At 52.1% G+C, this 22,025-nt stretch overlaps 1 protein-coding gene across 1 annotated transcript in view; it reads left to right on the top strand.

The window, feature by feature from the left end:
- The window catches only part of CLPB (ClpB family mitochondrial disaggregase), an 86,478-nt gene that overhangs the window by 56,564 nt on the left and 7,889 nt on the right, over nucleotides 1-22,025 (top strand). Inside the window, exons 8-12 of the mRNA XM_059827626.1 lie at nucleotides 1,830-1,944; nucleotides 11,966-12,043; nucleotides 14,420-14,475; nucleotides 17,669-17,713; nucleotides 21,108-21,269. Coding sequence (XP_059683609.1) covers nucleotides 1,830-1,944; nucleotides 11,966-12,043; nucleotides 14,420-14,475; nucleotides 17,669-17,713; nucleotides 21,108-21,269 — 456 coding nt within the window. The remainder of the gene's footprint in view (nucleotides 1-1,829; nucleotides 1,945-11,965; nucleotides 12,044-14,419; nucleotides 14,476-17,668; nucleotides 17,714-21,107; nucleotides 21,270-22,025) is intronic.

Here is a 22,025-nt window from a genome sequence, read left to right as displayed (position 1 = left end):
GGCCAGCAGCGTGACCCAACTGCGGGATGCTTGGTGCCACTGCAGCTCCGCCGAGGAGGGCAGGTCTCTCCAGAACAGACCCCCAGCAGAAAACCCCAAAGAGTGAGACAGCTTGGAAAAAGCACCATAACTGGCGCTTTTTACCCATGAAAGGGACTTTCTTCCTACCCCGGGACTGTTACGATCTTGGTTTTCCAAGAAGGGAGGGAGAGGACATTGCGGAAGAGGGGCGTCCCCTCCTGCTCTTCGTGCACGTCTTCCCACCTCTCCATAAACCGGCACGAATCGTTCGGTATCCTGACAACAGAGATCACGTTCTCCGCACCTGAAGAAAGGCAGAAGAGGAGGGAGGAAGAAAAGATTTGTCGAGATATACGGAAAGACACAGATATATGGCAAGAGCAGTGCTTTGAGCCTGGTGGTGTACACGGAGCCTGGGGGAGATCACCGCAGACACGCCGGTGTCTGTCCCGCAGTGCTGTTCCACTGGGATCCGCAGGGAAGTTATTGCTCCATATGAGGCATCAGGGCTGATGGCATCTCTCTGTTACGCACGAGACTGATGGCACCAGCCAAAATGGGATTGTTTGCTATTTATTTTTTTTTAACTTCTGTCAGAGTCACTACTAGCCCAGGAAACACTGGCAGCCTGGCTGGCGGGGGGGTTTATCCGCTCCGGCTCCAGCAGCAGGATCCTGCTGCAGCTTCTGCGACCGCTTTCTGGTTTTGTTGGGAGGTGTCTCCCTTCAGGAAGGTGGGTTAAGTGATGGATACCAGTTACGTCTGTTAAATTACTCACTCTGCACACCCTGTGGGCCCTTTATGTTCTGTCCTTAGCTAAGTCTGGCTTTGTGGGACGCTTGTTTCCAGAGCAGTGGTTTCACTGGTAAGATGGCCAACCTCTGCTGGTGATGGGGAAAGGTGCTCAGCAGAAAGTTTCGCAGCATTTTCTAAAGATGAGCAGGGGCTGGATTTGTCCTCTTTCCTCTAGAATTTCACTGCACCATAAGACCTGCTCCCGCTTTGGGATTCTGCCTGTATCCCGTCCCCGAGCATCTCGGAGACGTGCTTGTGCCGGATGTCTCTGTAAACTGCTCTGTGCACTCTGTCAGCCTTCAGCTCCAGAAAATGATCTGGGTGGAAGCAATGTGTAAGTCACTGGCTCTCAAAGGCCCTGCTTCCTTGTGAGCTGGAGGTAGAAGAAAGCACATATCCTGAGTAAAGAGCTTTTTCCAGCGCCGTCCTGCGTGCTGCTGTGGGTTTAGCTGCAGAGCAGCGGTGTCTGACTTGCCCAGCGTACACAACAGGAGAGAGCGATGCTCTTCTGTCCCTGTGGGATGTTGTTGGAGTCTTTGAATAGATGTGTGGAGGGTGGAAAAACAAATATATAGAATAGTTGAGGCCCTATTTTTCAAAATAACCAAGATCGTAACAGGTTAAGAGCTCATTAGGAAATCTGAAAAGTGTCAGCGTTCCCTCTGTGTCACCGTTACAGAGTGCCGTCTCTGGTTTTCCCATCAGCTGCAAAGCCGGTTCCCGAGTGCTGCCCATGGCGCGGCAGCTCGCCCACTTCTCTCCATTCCCGTGCAGACCCTATCCCTGGCAGATCCAGAAATTTCCTCTTGCTTGGGCCGGTGCTTTCAGACCGAGCTGCATCTGCCCTGGCTGCTTCCCCGTGCCAGGGAGCAGTGCTCCGTCTGCCCGGCTGTCGGAGAGATACACGGGCAGAGCTTTGCAGTCCTGGGGGGGGAAACACGGTGTAACCTACCCGTTGCTCCTGTTGTTGCTCCAAAAAGCCTCTCATCCCAACGTTTTCTTCCCTCTCACAGTTCCAGGAGGAGCAGCGCAGGAGGGAGGTGGAGGAACGCCGGAGGTTTCCGCTGGAGCAACGGCTAAAAGAGCACATCATCGGTCAGGAGAGCGCGATAGCGACGGTGGGAGCAGGTAGGACCCCTCGCCCGCCGCCCGCTCTGCCCTCCCACATCTTCTGCTCCGTGGGGAAAGCGGGCCTTTCCCTCAAGCCCTGATCTGAGGCTGCCTCTGAGCAGCTCACCGAGGTTGGTGGGGGACTCACGGTGAGGTCCAGCAGGTATTTCTTGGCTGTGAGAGAGAACACTTGCTCTTCGTCACGAGAGGGGCTGTTTCAGGTGCAGCAGCACCATCGGATGCTTTCTTCCCAAGCACCGGAGTGAGGTGCCTACAAGCCCTTTCCTTCAGGATGATTTCTCCTTAGACTAAGCGTAGTGGCTCAACGGTCACAGCTGGTCACTGAGACGCCCACCGCACACCTTTGAGCACGCAGGCAGTTCTCAGCTAAACGCAGTGGCTGAACGTGCCGACACTTGAACATCGAGCTACCTTTTTACAAGACCGTTTGTCTTAAGAATATCACTCATTAATAATTCACGAGCAGTTTTGTACAGCTTTATGTATAGAAGCTCCTCACACGTGGGCTGCTTTGGGGAATTTTTCTGTATCCCTTAACAGATTTGGGGCTTTATTCCACATAAAATACAAGCACATACTTCAGCCACACTTTCCTGGCCGCCTGTGCTACGTCAGATCAAAGGCCAGTGTCCTGTCACTGGTACCAGAGCACAGGGAGCTTTAGCAAGACGAATACAGAGCGGTATTTCCCCACTCCCCTCTCGCAATGTCCATAGATTTACAAGCCAGGAGTACCCTGAACCAGAAGTTATGTCTTTGTGTGCAGCAGCCCTCGGGAGATTTTTCTTCCATGGATTTATCCAAGTTTCCCTTGGATCTCCTGTAAACGTCCGGCCTCTGCAGCACCCTTTGGCAAGAGCTGCATAGCTAGTGAAGAAATAGACCCTTTTATTCATTTTAAATCTGCCTCCTGATAGTTCTGCCTGGTGCCCTCTAGTCCTTGTGTCAAACGAAGCATTTGCTGCTGAGGAAACGGTTGCTCAGCCGAAGCAGCTGCAGTTTACGACACAAAGCTCTTCTTGCCTCATAACGGACTGATTTCAGTCGGAGCGCAGAGCCTGGCCCCTCTTTGGTCAGCGGGGGTTGCGATCCTGAGCTCTCAGAATCCGTTTGGTGGTGGTTAGTCGTAAGATACCCAGGCTTTGGGGAGGATGGGATGGATGATAGCTATCAGAAGGGTTGTTTGCCTCCTGAGCTCTTTCCATCTCCACCTTTCTGGAGGTGTTGCCAGTAAATACTGAAGGTAACATTAAAGGAAACCCTTTTGCAGCAGCATGTCCCTGTGACGTTCCCTGCTGTATCCGCGAGCCCTTACACTTACAAGGGGACACCATCTACAGGGGACTTGCTATATCCGCTGCCGAGAGAGGAATGTCGCATGAGGCAGCTCCTTAAGAGGCTGCGCTTTAAAGCACGTTGCCTTTACGAGTCTGCTTCTGTTGTTTGCTGTCTGGAAAGCCGCGTTAGCTGTCTGTGCTGTAGAACTGGTAAAACACGTGGTTCCTTATGTCTCTGCGTCCACTGCAGATAGCGTGAGCCTGCAGTATTTCGTTAGCTAGTGTTTCCTCGTCTGGGTCTGCTGGAAGCCCTTGGCCCTCATTCCCAAACTATGCCAAAATGCCTCTTTCTGCAGGTGTTTTTCCTGCACTTCTAAGTTTTCGCTGTTTAAAAAAAGAATTAAATAAACACAGGGAATAAATGAGGAGTCTGGCCTCTTGTGGCTGTGATGGAACCGTACAAGTGTGCAGCGAGGTTTGGAGGGAAAGTTAATGGTTTTCATCAGACCAGAGGATGGAGTTGGGGGGAAAAACCAGACCAGCTTTTAGGCACGTGGACCCCAACAGAAACCACGAATTTCAGATGAGCGCAGACGGTTGCTCCGAGCATAACTTCGTTACGTTAATCAATTAGGCACTTTGGGACGAAAGGGTGTTGGGTGTCTGTGGAGCGGAGGGGGGATGATGTCTGACCTTATCGGTTAGCCTAGTAAATGCTATTATCTCTCGCTGCCAACCCCGCTTTGCTTATACCACCACGGCCCCGGCAGCGGCACCCCTGCAAAGCCTGAGCCTGGGGCATCAGCCTGGCCCCGCAGAGAGCCTGGAGCTGCAGGTCCCCCGGCTCCGAGCCACCCGCTTTCCCTCCGGAGGAGCACTACGCTTTGTCTCTCGCTGGCGGCAGCGGCCAGGCTCCGTCCATTGCACGTGATGGAGCGCACGGCCCCGACCAGAGCACCTGCAGGGAAAAGAAAAGAAAAGCGGGGTCCCGGTTGCTTGTGCGAGGTGGTTTTCCTTGGTGTCACAGGCTTGGGGCAGCCTCTCAAAGCTCAGGAGCCGTTTATTTCATGCTGGACACGAAAAGACTGTAAGGAAATCAAGGCTCCAGCAAGCTGGCCTGGGTTCGGTTTGCCAGTCCAAAGCCTGAAAGCCTCTGGATCCTGTTAGTAATTCCTCGAACCGTCCGTGCATCCCAGTTTAGTGCCTGCAAACGGGACAGCGAGGTAAGACCGGGCTGAGGTCAGGGCAGAACTGCGAGCAACGTGCTGTCATAAATACAAAAAGCATAGCGGTCTAGTTAACAAAGACGAGTCCTGTGTGATCTGGAAGCCCTGGAAGGAGCCAGCTCTCCCCCTGCAAACACAACAGACACCCTCTGTGTTCGGAGAGTGGCTGTGCCTGGGGGCAGCAGCACGGGCTAATTGGGAAGCTTTGATTAATGGGTAGTGCCTGTTTCTGACACAGGTGGTGTTTCTGCACATTAGAGTGGCTGCCTTTATGGAGGGTTCTCTTATTGAATTATAGGGAATGTGCTTGATACCCCCGCAGCCTCGGGATATCAGACCAAAAGGTAGCAGGAGAGTCTCCGTCCCCCCCTCCTCCTCTTCCCTCCTGCCCCATTTTTGTTGTTTTCTTTCAGGAAGGGCGAATTTACAGTCTCGACTTTGTCTTTCAAGCACTTTCTGTCTCTTTTTGTTATTTATTTTATTCCCGGCTGGTTTTGCTGCCACTTTGTGGGCTCCACGTGCCTCCTGGTCTGCACTCACCGATGCAGTTTGTTGGCTAGGAGACTTGCCGCACACCACGTCTCAAGATTTACCAAGCCCAGCTGATGTGTTTAATTTACAACTGCTGCCTTAATTGAATAATCTGATTTAAATCCGTCACTTGGTGCATGATCCAAACGGTCTCCAGAGGGGCTCAGCTGAGAATACAAAGGGAACGTGTGCCCTGGGATTTGCCACGCAGGTCCGGGGTGGTGGGGATGCACGGGGGCCGCGACTGCCGGGATGCTTGCACGGAGCTTGCCGCAGTGGCAGCACCAACAGCTTGACATCTCTGCCGCATAGGGAGGAAGCCCTTCTCTGTCGTTTCCACGGGATCTATCCGAGCCCTGCTGCTCTCTTTTCTGCTACGTGAAGCAGGACAGACGATGGCAGGACTGCGAGAAGGTGGATGACGATTATCCGATTGTAACGCGGCATCTCCGAGGCTGCAGGATTCTTCCCAGTGCTCTGGCCGGGGCCAGCGATGGTGGGAGGCAGCTTGGCCGTGGCTGAATGGTGCTCGCCCCGCTGCGGGTGTAGATACTTGTTTCATTTTAACAAAATCCAAATTAAAGATTCCCATCTCGTAACATGTCGGAAAAAAACCCCAGGCAGGTCATTCCTCTGATCCCAGGAGCTAATGGCAGCCTGGATGCTACAACCGGTTCATGCAAATGAACAGCTAAAAGGCTTATGATTGTGTTTCCAGGGCACTTTCATAAATGACGATACTCTGCAGCCGGTTAGGTCTCATTTGCCTTGTCACTTGAATACGCAGAGGCACTGGGGTGAAGCAGTGCATGCTTCTTACGGGATCAACAGACAGCATCTCCTGTCTGAGGTTATAAACCAAAGGAAGGGCATTTTTGGAGACTGTGTGTGATCTCATATCCTAAATATTACGCCAGAGAAAGAATACTCTTCTGTATAGATACACAGCGTTTGCCAGGCAGTGGTCACGTAGAGGTGGGCGTTCAAAAACACCACTTTCCAGTGCTGATTTTTCAAAACCTTTTGGTTTGAAGTAATCTGTTACAACTCTTCCTGAAGGTGAATAAGGAGGGAGGGAGGAAGGAAAAGTGCTGTTTATTTTTTAGTGTGGAGATTTTGAATGAAGGGTAGTGCGGAAAATCTACTTTTTAATTATAAAGTCTCAAATTTTGAACATGCTGAGCAGCTATAATGTTGAAATCAGTTGGCGTTTCAAAGCTGAAGGAAAACGGGTGAGCAGGAATATCATCCCGCCCTGGTCCGAAGGAATTTGGTTTTATTTTGGACAAGACAGGATCCTTTACAAGTTCTGCATTTCAGAGTGTGCAGCACTCGTTACAGCGAGGCAGGTTGCCTGCAAGTCAGGTCAGTCTTCGCAAGGAAACAGCTTTGGTCGAGTTTGAGGCTCATCTTCTTCTGCATCCCAGAGCCACCGACCGTGGGGCTGGACGAGCGGTCCTGCGCCCGCCAGCGCCGCCTTCGGGGATGCGGTAGACCCAGGACGGAGCCTGGATGGAGCAGAGCGATCCCACGGTGGGTATGGACCTGGAGACATCACCCCGTGGTACCCTGAGCCCGGGCGGTCTGAGGAGCACCGCTGAATGAATTGATTTGATAAATGGACATTTATTACACTCACAAATTGGCTGAAACCAATTTCGGTCACATCAACCCCTGATAACTGCTAGGGTATTGATTTGTGTAAAGTAATACAGTGAATTTATCAGTTCAATAGCAAGCTGAAGGGCCTCTCAGAGACACCGCGCTACAGTTACGCTGTTACAGATGTACAAAATAAAGTGAGAGCACTGCAGCGACGCTGGAAATGGCTCCAAAGAAGAAGGCCCAGGCGTCATCATCAGCCTCTTCGCTTGGACATTGGGTCTGAATGTCTTAATGAAATTGCAGCAAAGCAGCACGACCTATCTCCTTTTAGTTATTTTTTTCTGCCATCCCTGAAGTTACGTGAGGAGGGGGACAGCTTTCCAAGAGGCGTAGCATGGATTTCTCGCCTGGCTATCAACGAAGAGCGGTCAACGTGGCCAGCAGCTGCTTTGTGGGTACAGACCCCAAGGAGAGGAGTGCTCCCGTGGGCTTTCCTAGCTGAGGTTTTCATCCTTCCAGCTGATCTCCTGCTCTGGGCTAGGACAGCATCCTTGTTCCTCTTGCTGAAGCTGAACCGTGCAGCAGCCAACCTAGGAGAGCCCCCCATGGCCGTGGCTGCAAGACCTGGGGGTGCGGTGGCCCCTCTCTGGTGGCAACCAGAATTCTTCAGGTTTTCCAACCCTCAAGAGCACTGAGGCGAGGCTGCGTGCTAGAACATGTCATTTTAGGGCTGCTTGTAGAAAAGGTTTTGCACCTCATCACTGTTGATCTAACTAACCCGCTAATTAATGATGATCAACACCTTCCAGCCGGGATCTCAAACTTAATCGCAAGCACTAACTTTATGGTAGGTTTTCATGGGGCGGTTTATATCCCTGGAGTTGCTATGAGTGAGATGAGCGTTTACCCATAAAGTCTGCAGAGGGGAGCGAAGAAAGACCGCACTTAACCTCGCTGCCTCCGGACGGTTGAACGTGCTGACCCCTGCAAGTGGTCACTCCGTGCCCCGAAGCAAAAGTTTATTACCTTTATTATCTTAGCTGAGATAGCTGCAGAAATTGTCGGCGGTCACGCTATTCCCCATCAATTTTTTTAAAATATATCCTACCCCGGCTACTTGAGCTCATGTTTGCCGCGTTAACGGGCAGGGAAGGAGGACGTGCACCACCGGGAAGGGCAAGCGGTGGGATGCAGTTAGAGGTGTGCAGGGCTTGGGATGGCTGCAGCACGCCTGGGCTCACACAGACCCTCCTCTGCGCCTCCGTGTCAACGGCACGGCCGTTTCCTCCTCTTCCTCCTCCTGCGGCGGCTGTTTTTGGGGGGTGACATGGCCCGTGAGCGGCTGGAGGACAGGACGGGATGCCCGCCGGGCTTTGCCTGTGATTTCCAAGAGGACAGACCCGAGCTGGTCCGTGGGGCCGAGGGGGGACAGCCGGGCAGGGTGAGACGGAGCCGGGCGCAGGCCGGTCCTGCAGCCTGGCTCTACGCCCGAGCTAATTAAGCCTTGACAGGAGTCAGGACTTATTAGCGTGGCTAAGGCACTGGGTAATGCATCTCGATTGCGTCCAGGCATAAAATGGCAAGTCCTCATCGCGCTGGGGCTCGAGTTCCCACTAACTTCACAATCCCTGCACTCAGTCCTGTTCCGCTGGGTGGATGTGCCCCTGGATTTTAAGGTTAAATTGGGCTTTTTTGGCTGTTTGGGCTGACCCTCTGCATCGCGCAGCGATGCAAGCCTTCATCTCCTGGCTGAGCTGCCACCACCTTTCAGGAAGACCCCTCATCTTTCCCTGCAGACTCCGCAGGGATTAGGGATTCAGTCACGCTCCTCTTTGTAAGTCGCGGCAATGGTTAATTACCCTCATTATTAAAAAACGTTCTGCCTTATTTCTCGTTTGAATTCATCCAGCCCCTGGAGCATGTTAATTTTGTCTGCTAGATGAGTGAGTTGTGTGCTTTCTTGTGGAGATACTTAATGACTGTGGTCAAGTCAATCCTCAAACCTCTCGTCTTTAGCCTCAGTAGATTGATTTTTTCTTGCCGTTTTCAGGCTCTCTTGAGTCTTCGTACGTGTATTCCTAATCCTCACCAGCTCTGTCGGCTCCCGCCCTACCTGGGTCTCCTCAAACACAGACAGGGGCTCAGAGGAGCGGGGCTCCATGCAGGTCTTCTCAGCAATGGGAGCAACTCCCAGAGCTTCGTGGCAAGTTCACGTGAGAGTCCTCAGTGCAGCTGTATGATCCAGCTGCTGGAATATTTCACGTCAGCTGCTGCTCCGTAGCGTCTTCCCATGACATCTCCGGCTGGCAGAGGCAGCGTTTCACCGTCGCTCTGCAGGCTATGACATTCAGCTTCTTTTTACATGCGAAACGGAAATATTTGTTAAATATTTTTACGTGCAAATCTTTTCACATGCAAAATGGAAATATTTCTTAAATATTTCCCTTGTCAGTTTACTCCCCCTGTTCCTGCAGGAAGACCTCCTCGCGTACCATGGCTAGGATGCCTTTTCTTAGGGATCTTTTCTTTTCCCATACCCCATCAAACAGAGGGTTTTGTGGACTGACTTTCTTTTTGAGGCTGAATTTCAGAATTCTCCAAATTTAAAGGTTACCATCATGCTCTCCTGCCAGCTCCGGGGAGAAAACAAATCCACAGCTCCCCACAATGCCATCCGGTGCCCTGTTCCGGGGAGACACGGGCAGCTGCAAGCCCGGGGTTGAGGGAGAAGGGCAGAGGCTCCGTCCCAGGCTGCATTTTGGGGATGGCAGTCAGAAAGAGAGGAGGTGCGGTTTTATTCCAGTGTTTGCTGTGGAAGCCACTGAGAGGCAGCGAACGCAGAGCTTTGCAGTGCCACTCGTGCAGCGGCGTTTCAAGAGCTTTATTTTAAAAGCGCGGTCGAGCTGCGGATCTCGGAGTGATTTCCCTCCGTTCTTCATTCTACCTCTGATGCTGCTATTTTCCTCTGCTACCTTAAAAATAACAAAGGTTAGCGTTCTTGGGCATCTTGCCCATTTCATGCCCTACTTCTATCAAAAATAATGTGCCGCATCCTCGGTCTCGCTGACAGCCGGCAGCTGCCGTGCGCCCTTCGAGAAGCACGCTTGCAGGTGCCTTGTTCGGCGGAGCCTCCCCATCATTTACAACACCCTACACTTTTGGTTTATGTCGCTTCTTACAAAATATCACAAAACGCTTCACAACGTGCACTGTGGCAAGAATAACTCGTTTTAAGAGCTGTAATACAGGCCGTGTTTAAATAATGCAGATAAATCAGGAAGACTGAGATGTGTCTGTCTCTCTCCCTCTGAACTGGGAGCTGGAAATTCAGTGTATCCCAGGGCGCAAACGCTGATCTGGTGAGCTCTGTGCTCTGCTCTGGAGCCTTGCACCACCTCGTTTTGCTAGAGCCAGCTGCCACGTTGTGTCCAAGCTGTGGTCCGGAGCGTTTCATGTCCCACGGTCCCTTCCTGGCTCCAGCTCGCTCCGAGTCCATCCCCGGCGCTCGGTGGGAAGCAGAGAGCTAGCAGAGCAGAGCAAGCTCGGATGATTTTGGTTTTCTGGGGTCGGGTTTGGTTCGGGGGCAGAGTCAGCAGCCCGGGCATGGGGATAACCGTGCTGCTGTCCCCCATGAGTGCTTGTTCTGGCCTCATGCCCTTGGGCAGCGCCTGCTCCCCCGTCATTGCCGGAGCCTGTTTAAGGCAAGCTGGGAGACAAATCCCACTAATGGTTTCCTTGCGTGTCCCCATGTCCCACTGGCATACATCCTTACCAACGTCCTGAAATACGAGCTTCGTTCATCCCTTACAAGATCTGGGTGAGACCTGAAGCCCCTGCAGATCAAAATTCAGAACACCGCCCACAAAATAGAATCACAGAATCATTTCGGTTGGAAAAGACCTTTAAGATCATCAAGTCCAACCGTAAACCTAACCCTGCTAAGTCCACCACTAAACCTCCTCCTCCTCTCCTTGCACCCTTTAGCCACTGCTTGAACAGAGGCAGATTATCCACCCTACCCGCCTGCACCGGTATTTCACATTTATTAGCGGTCACTTCAGAATGTTTCAGGCTGCAAATACTGTGGGGGGTCTGTTTTCCGTAGACCGTGCTCGGCACGGGCTTTGCTCAAAGGTTCGTGGCACTTGCTTGGACTCCAGAGGAGTCTGAGCAGGTACTTGGAAGTGAGACCGTGGAGGATCCTCGCCACGGCAGGCACAGGAGATCCCCAGAGCTGAAGGTAGCTGTGGGTCAGCGGAATACAGGAGGGAGGTCCCTCTGATGGGACTTACTCGTCCCTGAGGCTCCTCCTGCGGCTGCTGCTTCCCACGTCGCTCCGGGGAGCATCGCTGCACCAAGCTGACACCCACAGCGGATGGAGGAAACACCTCGTCAAACAACCACCAGATATCAAGTCCAGTCCAACCAAGGGGGTATCTAATATTAAAATGCGAAGAATTCTTTACTTGGCCAAAGGGCCGAGCAGCAATGGACCCTTGATCTGAACCAGGCCAGTCACTTTTGTGCTCCATGAGCCAGATCTGGCCTGCGGGTGACTGTGTTTGATCCTCTTGGCCTCCAAAGCTCTTCCTCATCTTCCAGATAAGCCCGATGCGGTGATGTTACTGGTTTGGTGAACGTGCTCACGGAGTCTGAGGCTGTTCAGTGGGGCTGAATCGCACCTTGGGTGGCTGTGGGCACCCGTGGGGGGTAGGAGGCATCGGCAGCTCTGGGAGGCAGATCCCTGTCTGTCCTGAAGAAGGACAGTGTTTTCCAAACACTCCTTGCCTTTTGTAAAGTTTTCCATTGGTATCTTAACCAGGATGCCCTTGGACGTTGCTGTCCAGAGAGGCACGGAGACGACCGTCTCTCCTTTCCCAGTCCTTCTAGACTTGCGCCAGTTCAGAGCTGTTGTGACCTTCGATCACCTCCCTCTTTCCATTCGCATGCGAGAAATAATGCATAAACCTCTTCAAACCTCCTTTTTTTTGGCAGAAAGGTTGCGCTTGCAAGCTGGGAACGCGGCATGCCTCTCGCGTCCTCCCCTCGCCAGCCCCCGTCGGTCGCTCCATCCATCCATCCATCCCTGTCCCCCCTCCCTGCCGTCTCCCTGGCAACGCTGAGTGCACATCCTGGAAAACTTTATCCGAAATCTGCTCTGGGCAGCTTTCCAAATCCATGCTAACCTGATTAGGTGTCTCTGGGGCCTTGGCTGGCTAATCAAATTAGATAGCACTAATGGTAGTGAGGACTTGGAGTGGGTAGAGAGCAGTAAAACATAGTGTATACTTAGTGATAATTATACTTGCTTTTGTGTCGTTGATTTATATGCCTTTTTTCCACCCACCCCCCTTTTGTTTTCGTTGTCTTTAAATGCAGCTATTCGGAGGAAGGAAAATGGCTGGTATGACGAGGAGCACCCGCTGGTCTTCCTTTTCTTGGGATCATCTGGAATAGGTAACGTCTGGGTCGTGGTGAGAGGGACGGAGAGCCCCGTGGAGAGGCTGGGCCGGGAGAGGGGGCTGCGGCAGGGCTGCTCCTCGGGCTCAGCACGGGCCCGCAGCACTTTTCGCAGGCTCCGCGTAAAATACCAGTTAAAGGTGCTGTCGTCCTTCCAACTGGTCACCCAGTCCACGGTCCCGCAAGGGCAGCCGCCGCCGGACTCCAGCACCCAGGGCCACGTCCCGTGCTGGGGCGCCGGCAGCCCCACGCTGAATTATCCCGGGGACCGTCTGCCCCCCGAGTCTCAAGAAGGGGCAGTTTTCACAATAAAAGTGTTATTTTAACAGCCCGGTGCTGGCCGGTAGGAATGCCTCCGTGGGTGGGGTAATAGGAGAAATCTGCTGCTTGCAACCCAAATCTCGGCTCATCTTGCTCCTGTGGGCCAGGATTGCTTTGTAATGACGGGATTTTATTGACATTGATAATATTTGCCCTCAAGCACAATAAAACGCAACGTGACAGCTGATCAGTTCATGAAATGGACAAAATGACTTTTAGTCAGGGGGGAAAAAAACCCCAAAAAACGCAGCTTTAAAGTAACCGAACCGTGACATTTGAAACAACCTCAGTGCTTCTCCTGCACCGGCTGACTCCCGTGGTCCTTGGGAAGGCGCCGGTGCCGGAGGGGTTAAGGCGATGGGACACACGCAAGGATTGCTGCCTGACCAGGCTCCTGCCTCAGAGCAGTGGCAGGCCAAGTATTAACACTGAATGACTTGCTATAAAGCTATATAAAAACAGTAAGAAAGGTTTTTGAGACTTCATTGGACTGCTTATAGCAGGTCTGAAGGCTCAGTAATGTAAATTGTCAGCTCTCCAACTCCCATGTATTTCCGTGGGGTTTTTTTAACTTCTTTTACTGCCATAAAAATGAAGATTGAAATAAGAAAGCAAAGCAGCTGAGAATTTTGTTCTATCAAATGGATATTTTATATAGGTCTTGATGTAACAGCAATCTGAAAGCCCAAATATGTCCAAACTAAAATATCTAACGTGTCTTCACATTTCAGTAGATTCCCACAGCAGTAAAACACTTTAAAGATCCATTCATACATATGTAAGTATATACAATATGTGTAAGTACACATATGTACCTATATGCTCACACCTTGGGATCTACGATAGAGCAACGCACAAAGTCAACAAAGCCTGAACTGAAATAAGACGCGGGATTTTGGCAGAGATTTTACCTGCCAGAGCACAGTGATGAATTCCCTTTTTTGCAGCCCTTTCCTGGTGATCTAATCAAGTGATCCTGCAGCCCTGACCCACCCCATCTATCGTCACCGAAATACAGCTGTGCCAGGGTGGGGCTGGGGCAGATGTGTAATACCCCAGTAAGACTGTCCCTTTTTTTTAGCTAGTTTGGTATTTAAGACACAGTCTTTATTTAGAATAGTTGTTTACGGCATATCTACGTGCCTGCTCTCTGCCCTAACGTGTCAGAGTGTTTATTTTCCAGTGTGCAGTTAAACACAAAGTGGATATACGTGCAGTGCAGATGGCACCTGGGCTGCAGACGGTGTGCGAGGTGCTGCCGTTAACCCACAGAGTATCCTCCGTGGCTGCCAAAGGCCGCACCTCGCCTTCGCTGATAATCCCAGGAGCCCAAATCAGCCAAATTCTCCGCCTGATAAACCCCATAAACCCAGCAATGACGTGCCAGTGGGTGGCAGCAGGGAAGCCCCCGGGAAGAGGGGTTTGCTGGGGGATATCTCCCACCCGGGGTAGAGCCTGCCTGTTTAATGACGTTTTTCCCTGAATAGATAGGTTGGGAGGACAGGATCTGGCCTTTCTTGAGCTGGTGTGCGTGTTCATCCGTGTCAGTGTGGATTTGCTCCATTACCGATTGTTCCTGATCCTCGAGTTTTATGACAGTCGCCTTATATAAATCAAAGAGAGAAAGAATATCCCATTTCCCTGAAATTCTTTATCTAGAGACTAAAAGACATTGCGCACGAAACTGGGAATATGGAGAGTAAATGTAGCAAAAAAAACTGATCTAACCACAGCTTTTTGTGGAAAAAAATAAACATCCCTCTGCCCATCCCGTAAGAATCAACTATTAAGAACGAAGCAGCCGGCGCGGTGATGCCGCTCTCCTAACCAACCCCTTCTAACCTGCCCGGCTGTGTCCAGCCCAGGGCCCTCGGCAGGGTGTTTTCCGGGGGATCCGGCAGCGATACCCTCTTCCCACGAGTGCATTTGCAGAAAAAAATACCTGTATTGGTTACAGGGGGTGCTGGCCCTGGCGTTGGCGCAGCTGACGGACAGACAGACGGTGGACAAACCTGGTTTAACACGAGTCTTTTCTTCCCCTCTTTGCAACAGGTAAAACCGAGCTGGCCAAGCAGACAGCCAAGTACATCCATAAGGATGTCAAAAAGGTAAAGCCTCTTCCCTTCGCTTTTTGCCGTCCGGGTGCTTTTAATAACGGGGTGGGTTCGGTTTCTCGGTGGGGGCCGTGGTCTGGCTTTGCCGGGCTGGGAGTCCAGCTCGCCGGGCAGCCCGGCTGCATTGCAGCACGCGGAATTCATCCGTGGAAGAGAACTGCGAGGTCTGTCTGTGCGCACGGGGAAGGGGCTTCTGCTGCCTTGAAACGAACCTGCGAAGGTCCCTCTCTGTGTTACCCGTGTATTTGAATTGTAAAAATCTAAACGGATTTAACAGTATCTTCTGGTCCCTGTTGGATGTTGCTGTCATTTTGACATCCTGTGTTGTGAACGTATTTTTTTGCCTCTGTTACTAATAACACTGTAAATTGTTAGAAAGAGTAAACACCGAAAATCCCTTTTACATGTCCCTGGCTGCCCCACTTGTCGCATTGTACCAATACGGACGGTGGAGATGGCGGCATTGATTTCGTGCTCGGGTTCTTAGTGCTGAAGTGTTTGGGATCCAAACGGCAGAAGCTGTTTGCGTGGTTTAGTTTCTTACCCACTTGGCGTTTTTTAGTGAAGGTGGGTTAGAATTCTTTCTAGGTGGTGGGGGCTCAGAAGGGGGGTAGTTCAGGGATGTCTAAGATTTTAAAACACCAAGCATTTGAAGCCGGGCTCCCCGATTCCCATTTAATCCTCTGCCTGCCTTTGGGATGTGCCCAGCTCTCTCCCACGGAGGTTGGAGCCGGGGAAAAGGAGCACACACAAGCACAGCTGCCCCCCCCGTGCCAACGTTAGATTAATTCCTCTCCCCCACATCCTGCCGGAGAGAACGGACACAAAACGACACATGTAGAAAGAAGATCAAAAGTAAAACAATGCTATAAAAAATGGCTGTTCTGGTTTCTTTTCCTCGTCCTTCGATATTTGCCTTCCAGAAGCAATAAATCCCAGCTCCTGGGTCTCAAGCACCTTCATCCCCAACTCCCACACCTGGAACTGGTCAATGCCCTGCCAAACATCAAATGGAGAAATCAGTTAAACACTGAATGCTGTGTTAATTCAATAGCGTGCACAAATCGGAGTTTTATTGGTAATGAATCAGCTTGGCCATCGGTGCTGTAATGAGCGGTGTGAGGGGGCTCATAAACCCCACGGGCGGTTATGGGGGTGCAGCACTTCACAGGAACTGACGGATTACGAGAGGAAAACCCGTAACCGACCCATTTTCGTACTGCTGGAGAGGCTGCGAGGTAGTGACAAATGCTCACCTCCTTATCCAGCCTGCGTGGTATGAACACGGAGGCAGGAGGACCGGGAGCAGGACCGGACCAAAGCAGAGCAGGTCCTGCAGAGCCCAGCTCCGCTTTGCTTGTGCCAGCTGTTTGCCAGGGCGCTGGTGGGACGCTGCTCGGCGTGCACGCCGCCAGGATCGGGCCCCAGTTTTGTACACCTCACTCTGCCCTGGGCAGTTTGTTGGTGTTTTAATATTTTGCAGAGAAATGTGGCTGTTTTGAATTGAAATATGTCCTAAACTGGCCTGAACTCTTACCACCGCCCCCCCAAATACTGTCATTTCACGGAGAGTGGCAAACCAGGCAGCTCCTCCTGCTTTCCCCCGTCCCTTGGGAGTTCATGGCAGCACCGTCTTGGTTTGGTGCCCCTCGGCATCACCCGGGACCAGAAAAGCTCCGGCTCCCTACGCGCTGCCAAACGTCCCATCCATTAGCTTTGAAGCTGAATATTCCAGGTCAGGTTGGACGGGGCTCTGAGGAACCTGATCTGGTTGAAGATGTCCCTGCTCATGGCAGGGGGGTTGGACTAGATGGCCTTTAAAGGTCCCTTCCAACCCAAATGATTCGTGATTCTATGATCCCTCTGTGTGTGTCCATGCGTGTTCCATGTGCACGTGTCTGGGTGAGATGTACACACAGACCTACGTCTCCTTCTGCACAATACCTGTTCTTGTTCCCAGTCTGCGCATGCTCCCACGTCCGTGCGCTCTTCCCAGTAAATAACTATTTCACATGGGTCTCTGGCTGTGGTTGGAGGATAATATCTGTATCAGCACATTTGCAACCAGCCTCTAAGGGTCTTCAGCAGCGCGGGATCACTGCCTGATCCTGCCTGGGAAGAGTCGTGCGCAGTGGAGCAGGGCGGTGCGGGCTCCTGTGGGTGGATGCCGATGGAGAGCTGCCGTGTCCGGCTGACCGTGCCTGCGCTGATGCTGGGGATGTTCCAGGTTGCCTTCTTCTTGGGCAGCTGGATTAGATGATCATTGTAGGTCCCTTCCAACTGAAATATTCTCTTCCATTCTCCTCTCCTCTCCTCTCCTCTCCTCTCCTCTCCTCTCCTCTCCTCTCCTCTCCTCTCCTCTCTTCTCTTCTCTTCTCTTCTCTCCTCTCCTCTCCTCTCCTCTCCTCTCCTCTCCTCTCCTCTCCTCTCCTCTCCTCTCCTCTCCTCTCCTCTCCTCTCTTCCCTTCCCTTCCCTTCCCTTCCCTTCCCTTCCCTTCCCTTCCCTTCCCTTCCCTTCCCTTCCCTTCCCTTCCCTTCCCTTCCCTTCCCTTCCCTTCCCTTCCCTTCCCTTCCCTTCCCTTCCCTTCCCTCTAGGAGCTAGCTTATAGCTGCAAGCCAAGGAAATTCAGTGTCTGCAGTGAATCATCAGCTTTTCAAATGCAAAAAGGGAGCTTGGGTAGTAGCCGTAAATTCTCTAACAATATCATCTCTTTGAGATGATCACCCACGAACCTAGTTTACCTCGGCTTTACGATTTTGATTTTTATTTTCTTTTTTACGGAGAGGCATTGCGTTCTTCTTGTGATTTATTTCTAAAAAGCTGAACCACAATAATATCCATTTTATTTAGGAAATTGTGAGTTGCTGTTTCAGTCCCATCTGTATCGCTCCGGCTCTAGCGACAAGCGGAGCATCTGAAGTGAATCTCGGCTGGGGGCTGTGAGCCAGCAGTGGGAACTGTTCCTGGCTCTCTGTGAGAAACTGCAATCACCTTCCCCTTCCTCAGGATAACCCGCAGCATTTTGTGGTGGATCTGTCCACTCCAGCGCCGGCAGTCCTCGGGAACACCAAAACCACATGTTCATCCATCCAGCCACCTGCCTGGTTCTGGAGAAGCCTTCTAAATGTAATGAAGCTTTGAGCACATTCATCAAATACCACGTTAAGTTATTTCTTTCTCTTGCAGGGTTTCATCAGACTGGACATGTCAGAGTTCCAAGAGAGGCACGAGGTTAGTAAATGGGCTGTCTCTGCTTCCAAGGGGTGCAGCTTCAAGTTTAATGGGTAATTTAACCAATTCCTGTCAATGCCCTCATTCCCCTGCATTTGATCCCTGTCCTGGGTAGTGCTGAGCATCCTCCCGCTGCCGCTGAACACAACAAGCGTCTCCTGTCTCGCCCTGGCAGTGGCATCCAGGACCTTCCCAAATTACTTCCACCTTCTCTAGAAAATGGGCAGTTTGGTGCGTCAAAGACGCAGAGCAACAGGAGTTGCTCCGGGCTGTGCATTAAATTGCAATATGGGAAATACCAGCCAAAAAAGCAAGTTTAACTCAAAAAAATTAGGAACAGGGACCAAGGAGCAAGAAAAGCTCCAATAATTTCTATCTGATGCTGTGACTTCTGTACGTGGTATCGAACCTTGAGGGAAGAGCGACTGAGAAGTGATCATACTGTGCATGAAAATCTGCAGCCTGGGCACGAGCCATGTGCTGTACGTCACCCACCCGTGCCAGGGCTGTCTGTGGACCCGTGCCCAGGCAGGCAGAGCTCAGCCCAAAGCCCCATTCCCCTCCTTACCTCCGACACGTTGCCAAGTCCGGTGCAGGATCACCGCCTCAGCATACCTGCCGCGGGGAAAATGGGGAGAATCCAGCAGAAGACAGGACCGTGGTGCGGAGTCCACCCCTCCCGTCACACCTCCTACCCAATTCTGGTGCTGCAGGAGAGGTGGGACATCTCACCAGGGTCACCCCCGGAGTTGGGGGGGGCCCTAAATCACTTTGGAGGGCTCTGTCTCCCCAAAAAGCAGCAAGGTCCTAGCTGAGATAGGTTCATAATATTTTTCTTTCGATGGCTGTGTGGGGGCCTTGTATTTTTTATTGATGCTGTTGGTGAGGTGCACCTGAATCCAGAAAGCATGGGATGAGAAATATCCCATGAGGGATCCGAGGATCATCCCCATTAACACTGGAGCTGCTGCGTTGTTCTATGGAGACAGGGAAGAAGGAGGAGGAGGACTCGCTGGCTGGGACCTGGGAAGATGGTGTCTTGAAGGAGAGGAGGAGGAAGGTGCTGGGGAGGAGCTCGGAAGGACCGGTCCAAGATGGGACTACCATTTTTTTGCATTTCTTGCTGCTGAGGGCTGCGGCCAGCCTCTGCCCACTATGCACCAGGCTGCGAGCGGGCAGGGGTCAGGCAGACCCTCGTGCTCGGCGTGCCGGGCTGTGACAAGGGCTGTGACAAGGGCTGATTCGAGTTTTGACCTCACACGAGGCAGCAGGAGCCTCAGCATCACCATCTGGAACTGCAGGGCCATCGAATGGCCAGGGCTAGAAAAGGTCCAGAAAATGTCTTATTTTTATCCAAAGCAGTGAAGTGAAGAGGTGTGGGAAGAGAAAATAAAGACGTGCTTGCAGCTGGCCTGATAGGTTGGTTATAATAGGGTCCTACACCGTAGGAGTCCAAACCAGATAAAAATAGAGCCATGCTGATGATTCAGTACAAAGAAAGAGGAGTTAGGAGTGGCAGCATAAATGTAAGATGTAAAATACCGCGCCCTGACAAAGACAAGAGGCAGAGCAAAGGGGAGGAATAAAGTAGAGAATTGCGGCGAGAGCAATATAAATTTCTCAAGCAAACAAGGATCAGGAGGTCAGCCCGTGAGACAGCGTCCTTTGAAGGAGCCCGGGGACCCTCACGTAGCCCCGGGCGCTGCGAAACGAATGCACTGAATTAGCTGTCGTCAGCTAATTTCTGCCCTCCTGTTCCCGAGTCAGCGGGACCCCCCTCACCTCCGTCTCGTGGCCGGGGGAGCGGGCAGGGGCGGCAGTGGCGGTGCAGGGCAGCGATGCTCAGGGAGGGGGGATGGCAGCTCTCCTTGGGCGGATGGATCCTATCGCGCGGCAAAAAGGAGCAACTTGAATGGGAGAATCACAGAATCATGGAATGGTTTGGGTGGGAAGGGACCTTTAAAGGTCACCCAGCCCAACCCCCTGCCATGAGCAGGGACATCTTCCACTACATCAGGTTGCTCAGAGCCCCGTCCAACCTGACCTGGAATGTTTCCAGGGATGGGGCATCCACCACCTCTCTGGGCCTCCTGGGCCATGTCTCACCACCCTCATCCTAAGACATTTCTTCCTTATACCTAGTCTGAATCTCCCCTCTTTTGGTTTAAAACCATTACCCCTTGTCCTATCACAACAGGCTCTACTAAAAAGCCTGTCCCCATCTTATACGCCCCCTTTAAGTACTGAAAGGGCACAAGAAGGTCTCCCCGGAGCCTCCTCTTCTCCAGGCTGAACAACCCCAACCCTCTCAGCCTGTCCTCACAGCAGAGCTGTTCCAGCCCTCTGATCATCTTCGTGACCCTCCTCTGGACCCGCTCCCACAGGTCCACGTCTGCCCTGTGCTGGAGAAGTTAGGTGCTTATCGGTGCTGGCTGTGGGGAAGCTGTCGTGGCTCCTGTCCTCTGCCAGCCCAGCGGAGCCGGGCTCACCGAAAGGGGACACGCCGGCGTGGCCATGCCACAGCACACGCGGCTTTCATCGTTCACCAGCACTGAGACCACGACAGACTCACCCTTCGTCTGTGCTGTTTCCTTGTCCTGGATTGAGGAGAGGAAATTTCTTTCTTTTATGAGGATTCGGGATTTTGCTCCATGAATTCCTTCTGCTTCCTGTACAACCAGCCAGCCGCTGACTCTGCATGTCCAGCGTCCCAGAGAACCACGCGGGATTAGCAAACTTGACTGATAATTTTATTCTTTTCAACTTTTATACACCTAAAGATGCACCCACAGCCCCTGGTCGCTTGAAAATGCTCCAAGCTGTGCGTCAAAAATTACTTGTCATTTTTACCAAAACATTTCGATTGTCAAAAATATTCTTCTAAATAATCTTCTAAATTTTTAAGCCTCATTTAAAAAATCTTGATGTCAAGTAGTGAAGTCGGTTATTAACACAGGAAAAATATTTTCCTTGTGGCCTCTTCCCAAGCTTTGATTCCCCACCAGAGCCACCTGCCACTCACAGTCCTTTGAATTTTTGCTCTTAAGAAGGCTAAAGGAGATGAAAATAGGTCTTGGACAGCTGGGGTGGGTCGCTCAGACACTGTTCGGAAAAGCAGGGCTGGTGCCTGTTCGCCTGCCGGTGGCTGCTCCTGCGGACTCTGCTGGTTAAAGCTCTGGGCGAGGGAATTGCTCAGCAGCCACCAATCCGCATTTTGCCAAATTGGTGCTGATTAAGCTGATTTGGGGATATCCGGGGTGGGATAGATGTCACAACGAACGTAGAGCTTGATTTGTCGGCAGCAAAGAGTCCCGGCTGCCTGCTGAGCTACCGAGAGGGCTTCGTTCCCGGCATCCGCGGATCAGCTTTCACGTGTCCTGTTGCTTCCTCCTAGGTCGCCAAGTTTATCGGCTCTCCGCCCGGCTACGTGGGCCATGAGGAGGGCGGGCAGCTCACCAAAAAGCTGAGGCAGTGTCCAAATGCCGTGGTGCTCTTCGACGAGGTTGACAAAGCCCACCCGGACGTCCTCACCATCATGCTGCAGCTGTTCGATGAGGTAAATCCGCGTTTCAGGGTCAGAGTTTGCGCAGGGGCCGTTCGGAAGGTGACGGTGAGCGGTGCAAGGGACGACGGCTGCAGGAGATGTCCTGGAGCGGAGCTGAAATGCTCCGGATCAACAGTCCCTTCCAAAAAAACGTGAGCCAGGCAGTCAGCCTCTTCTCCATTTGAACACCAGGAAACAGGATGATGCTGAGCTCTCCTGCTGGAGTAAATGACATCTTTAGGCAAAGAAAAAGCCAGTGATGGGAGGGTTGGAAACCTGCGGAAAAAGCCTGAGAATTGGATTGTCCTATGTCACCGGGAAGGTGTGACAGCCGCAAGACTGTGTCTTGAGGATACTGATAAGGAAAATCCACCGCAGCGACAGGTCGGTGCGGGAATAGGTGGGCTGCCGGTCCACGGCAGAAAGCAGGAGCGGCGAGAGGAGGCAGGAGGGTGATGTCCCTCTTCGTGTGGGTGCCCTGTGCCCACCTCCTGCGTACACCTCCGTGGCATGGAGGGAATCGTCTCCTAGGTCCCAGGCTCGGGTCAGGGTGTTGTCACAACATCAGAAGAGCAGGGTGGTCTGAGGACTTCGTAGTCCATCGGTATTCTAACAAGTCATGTCTTATTAATCGCTGGGTTTTAGTTCAGGTCGGTTAATTGATGACTTTTCAGGTGGCACGTGATTTGTCTCACACCTTTCCTCCCCCAAACATAGAACCACAGGATGGTTTAGGTTGGAAGGGACCTTAAAGATCACCAACCCCCC

The sequence above is a fragment of the Gavia stellata genome, chromosome 1, assembly GCF_030936135.1.
Source record: "Gavia stellata isolate bGavSte3 chromosome 1, bGavSte3.hap2, whole genome shotgun sequence".
Classification (NCBI taxonomy): Eukaryota; Metazoa; Chordata; class Aves; order Gaviiformes; family Gaviidae; genus Gavia; species Gavia stellata.
The sequence above is the reverse complement of the archived record's forward strand: the minus strand, read 5'-3'. Positions and strand labels throughout refer to the sequence as shown.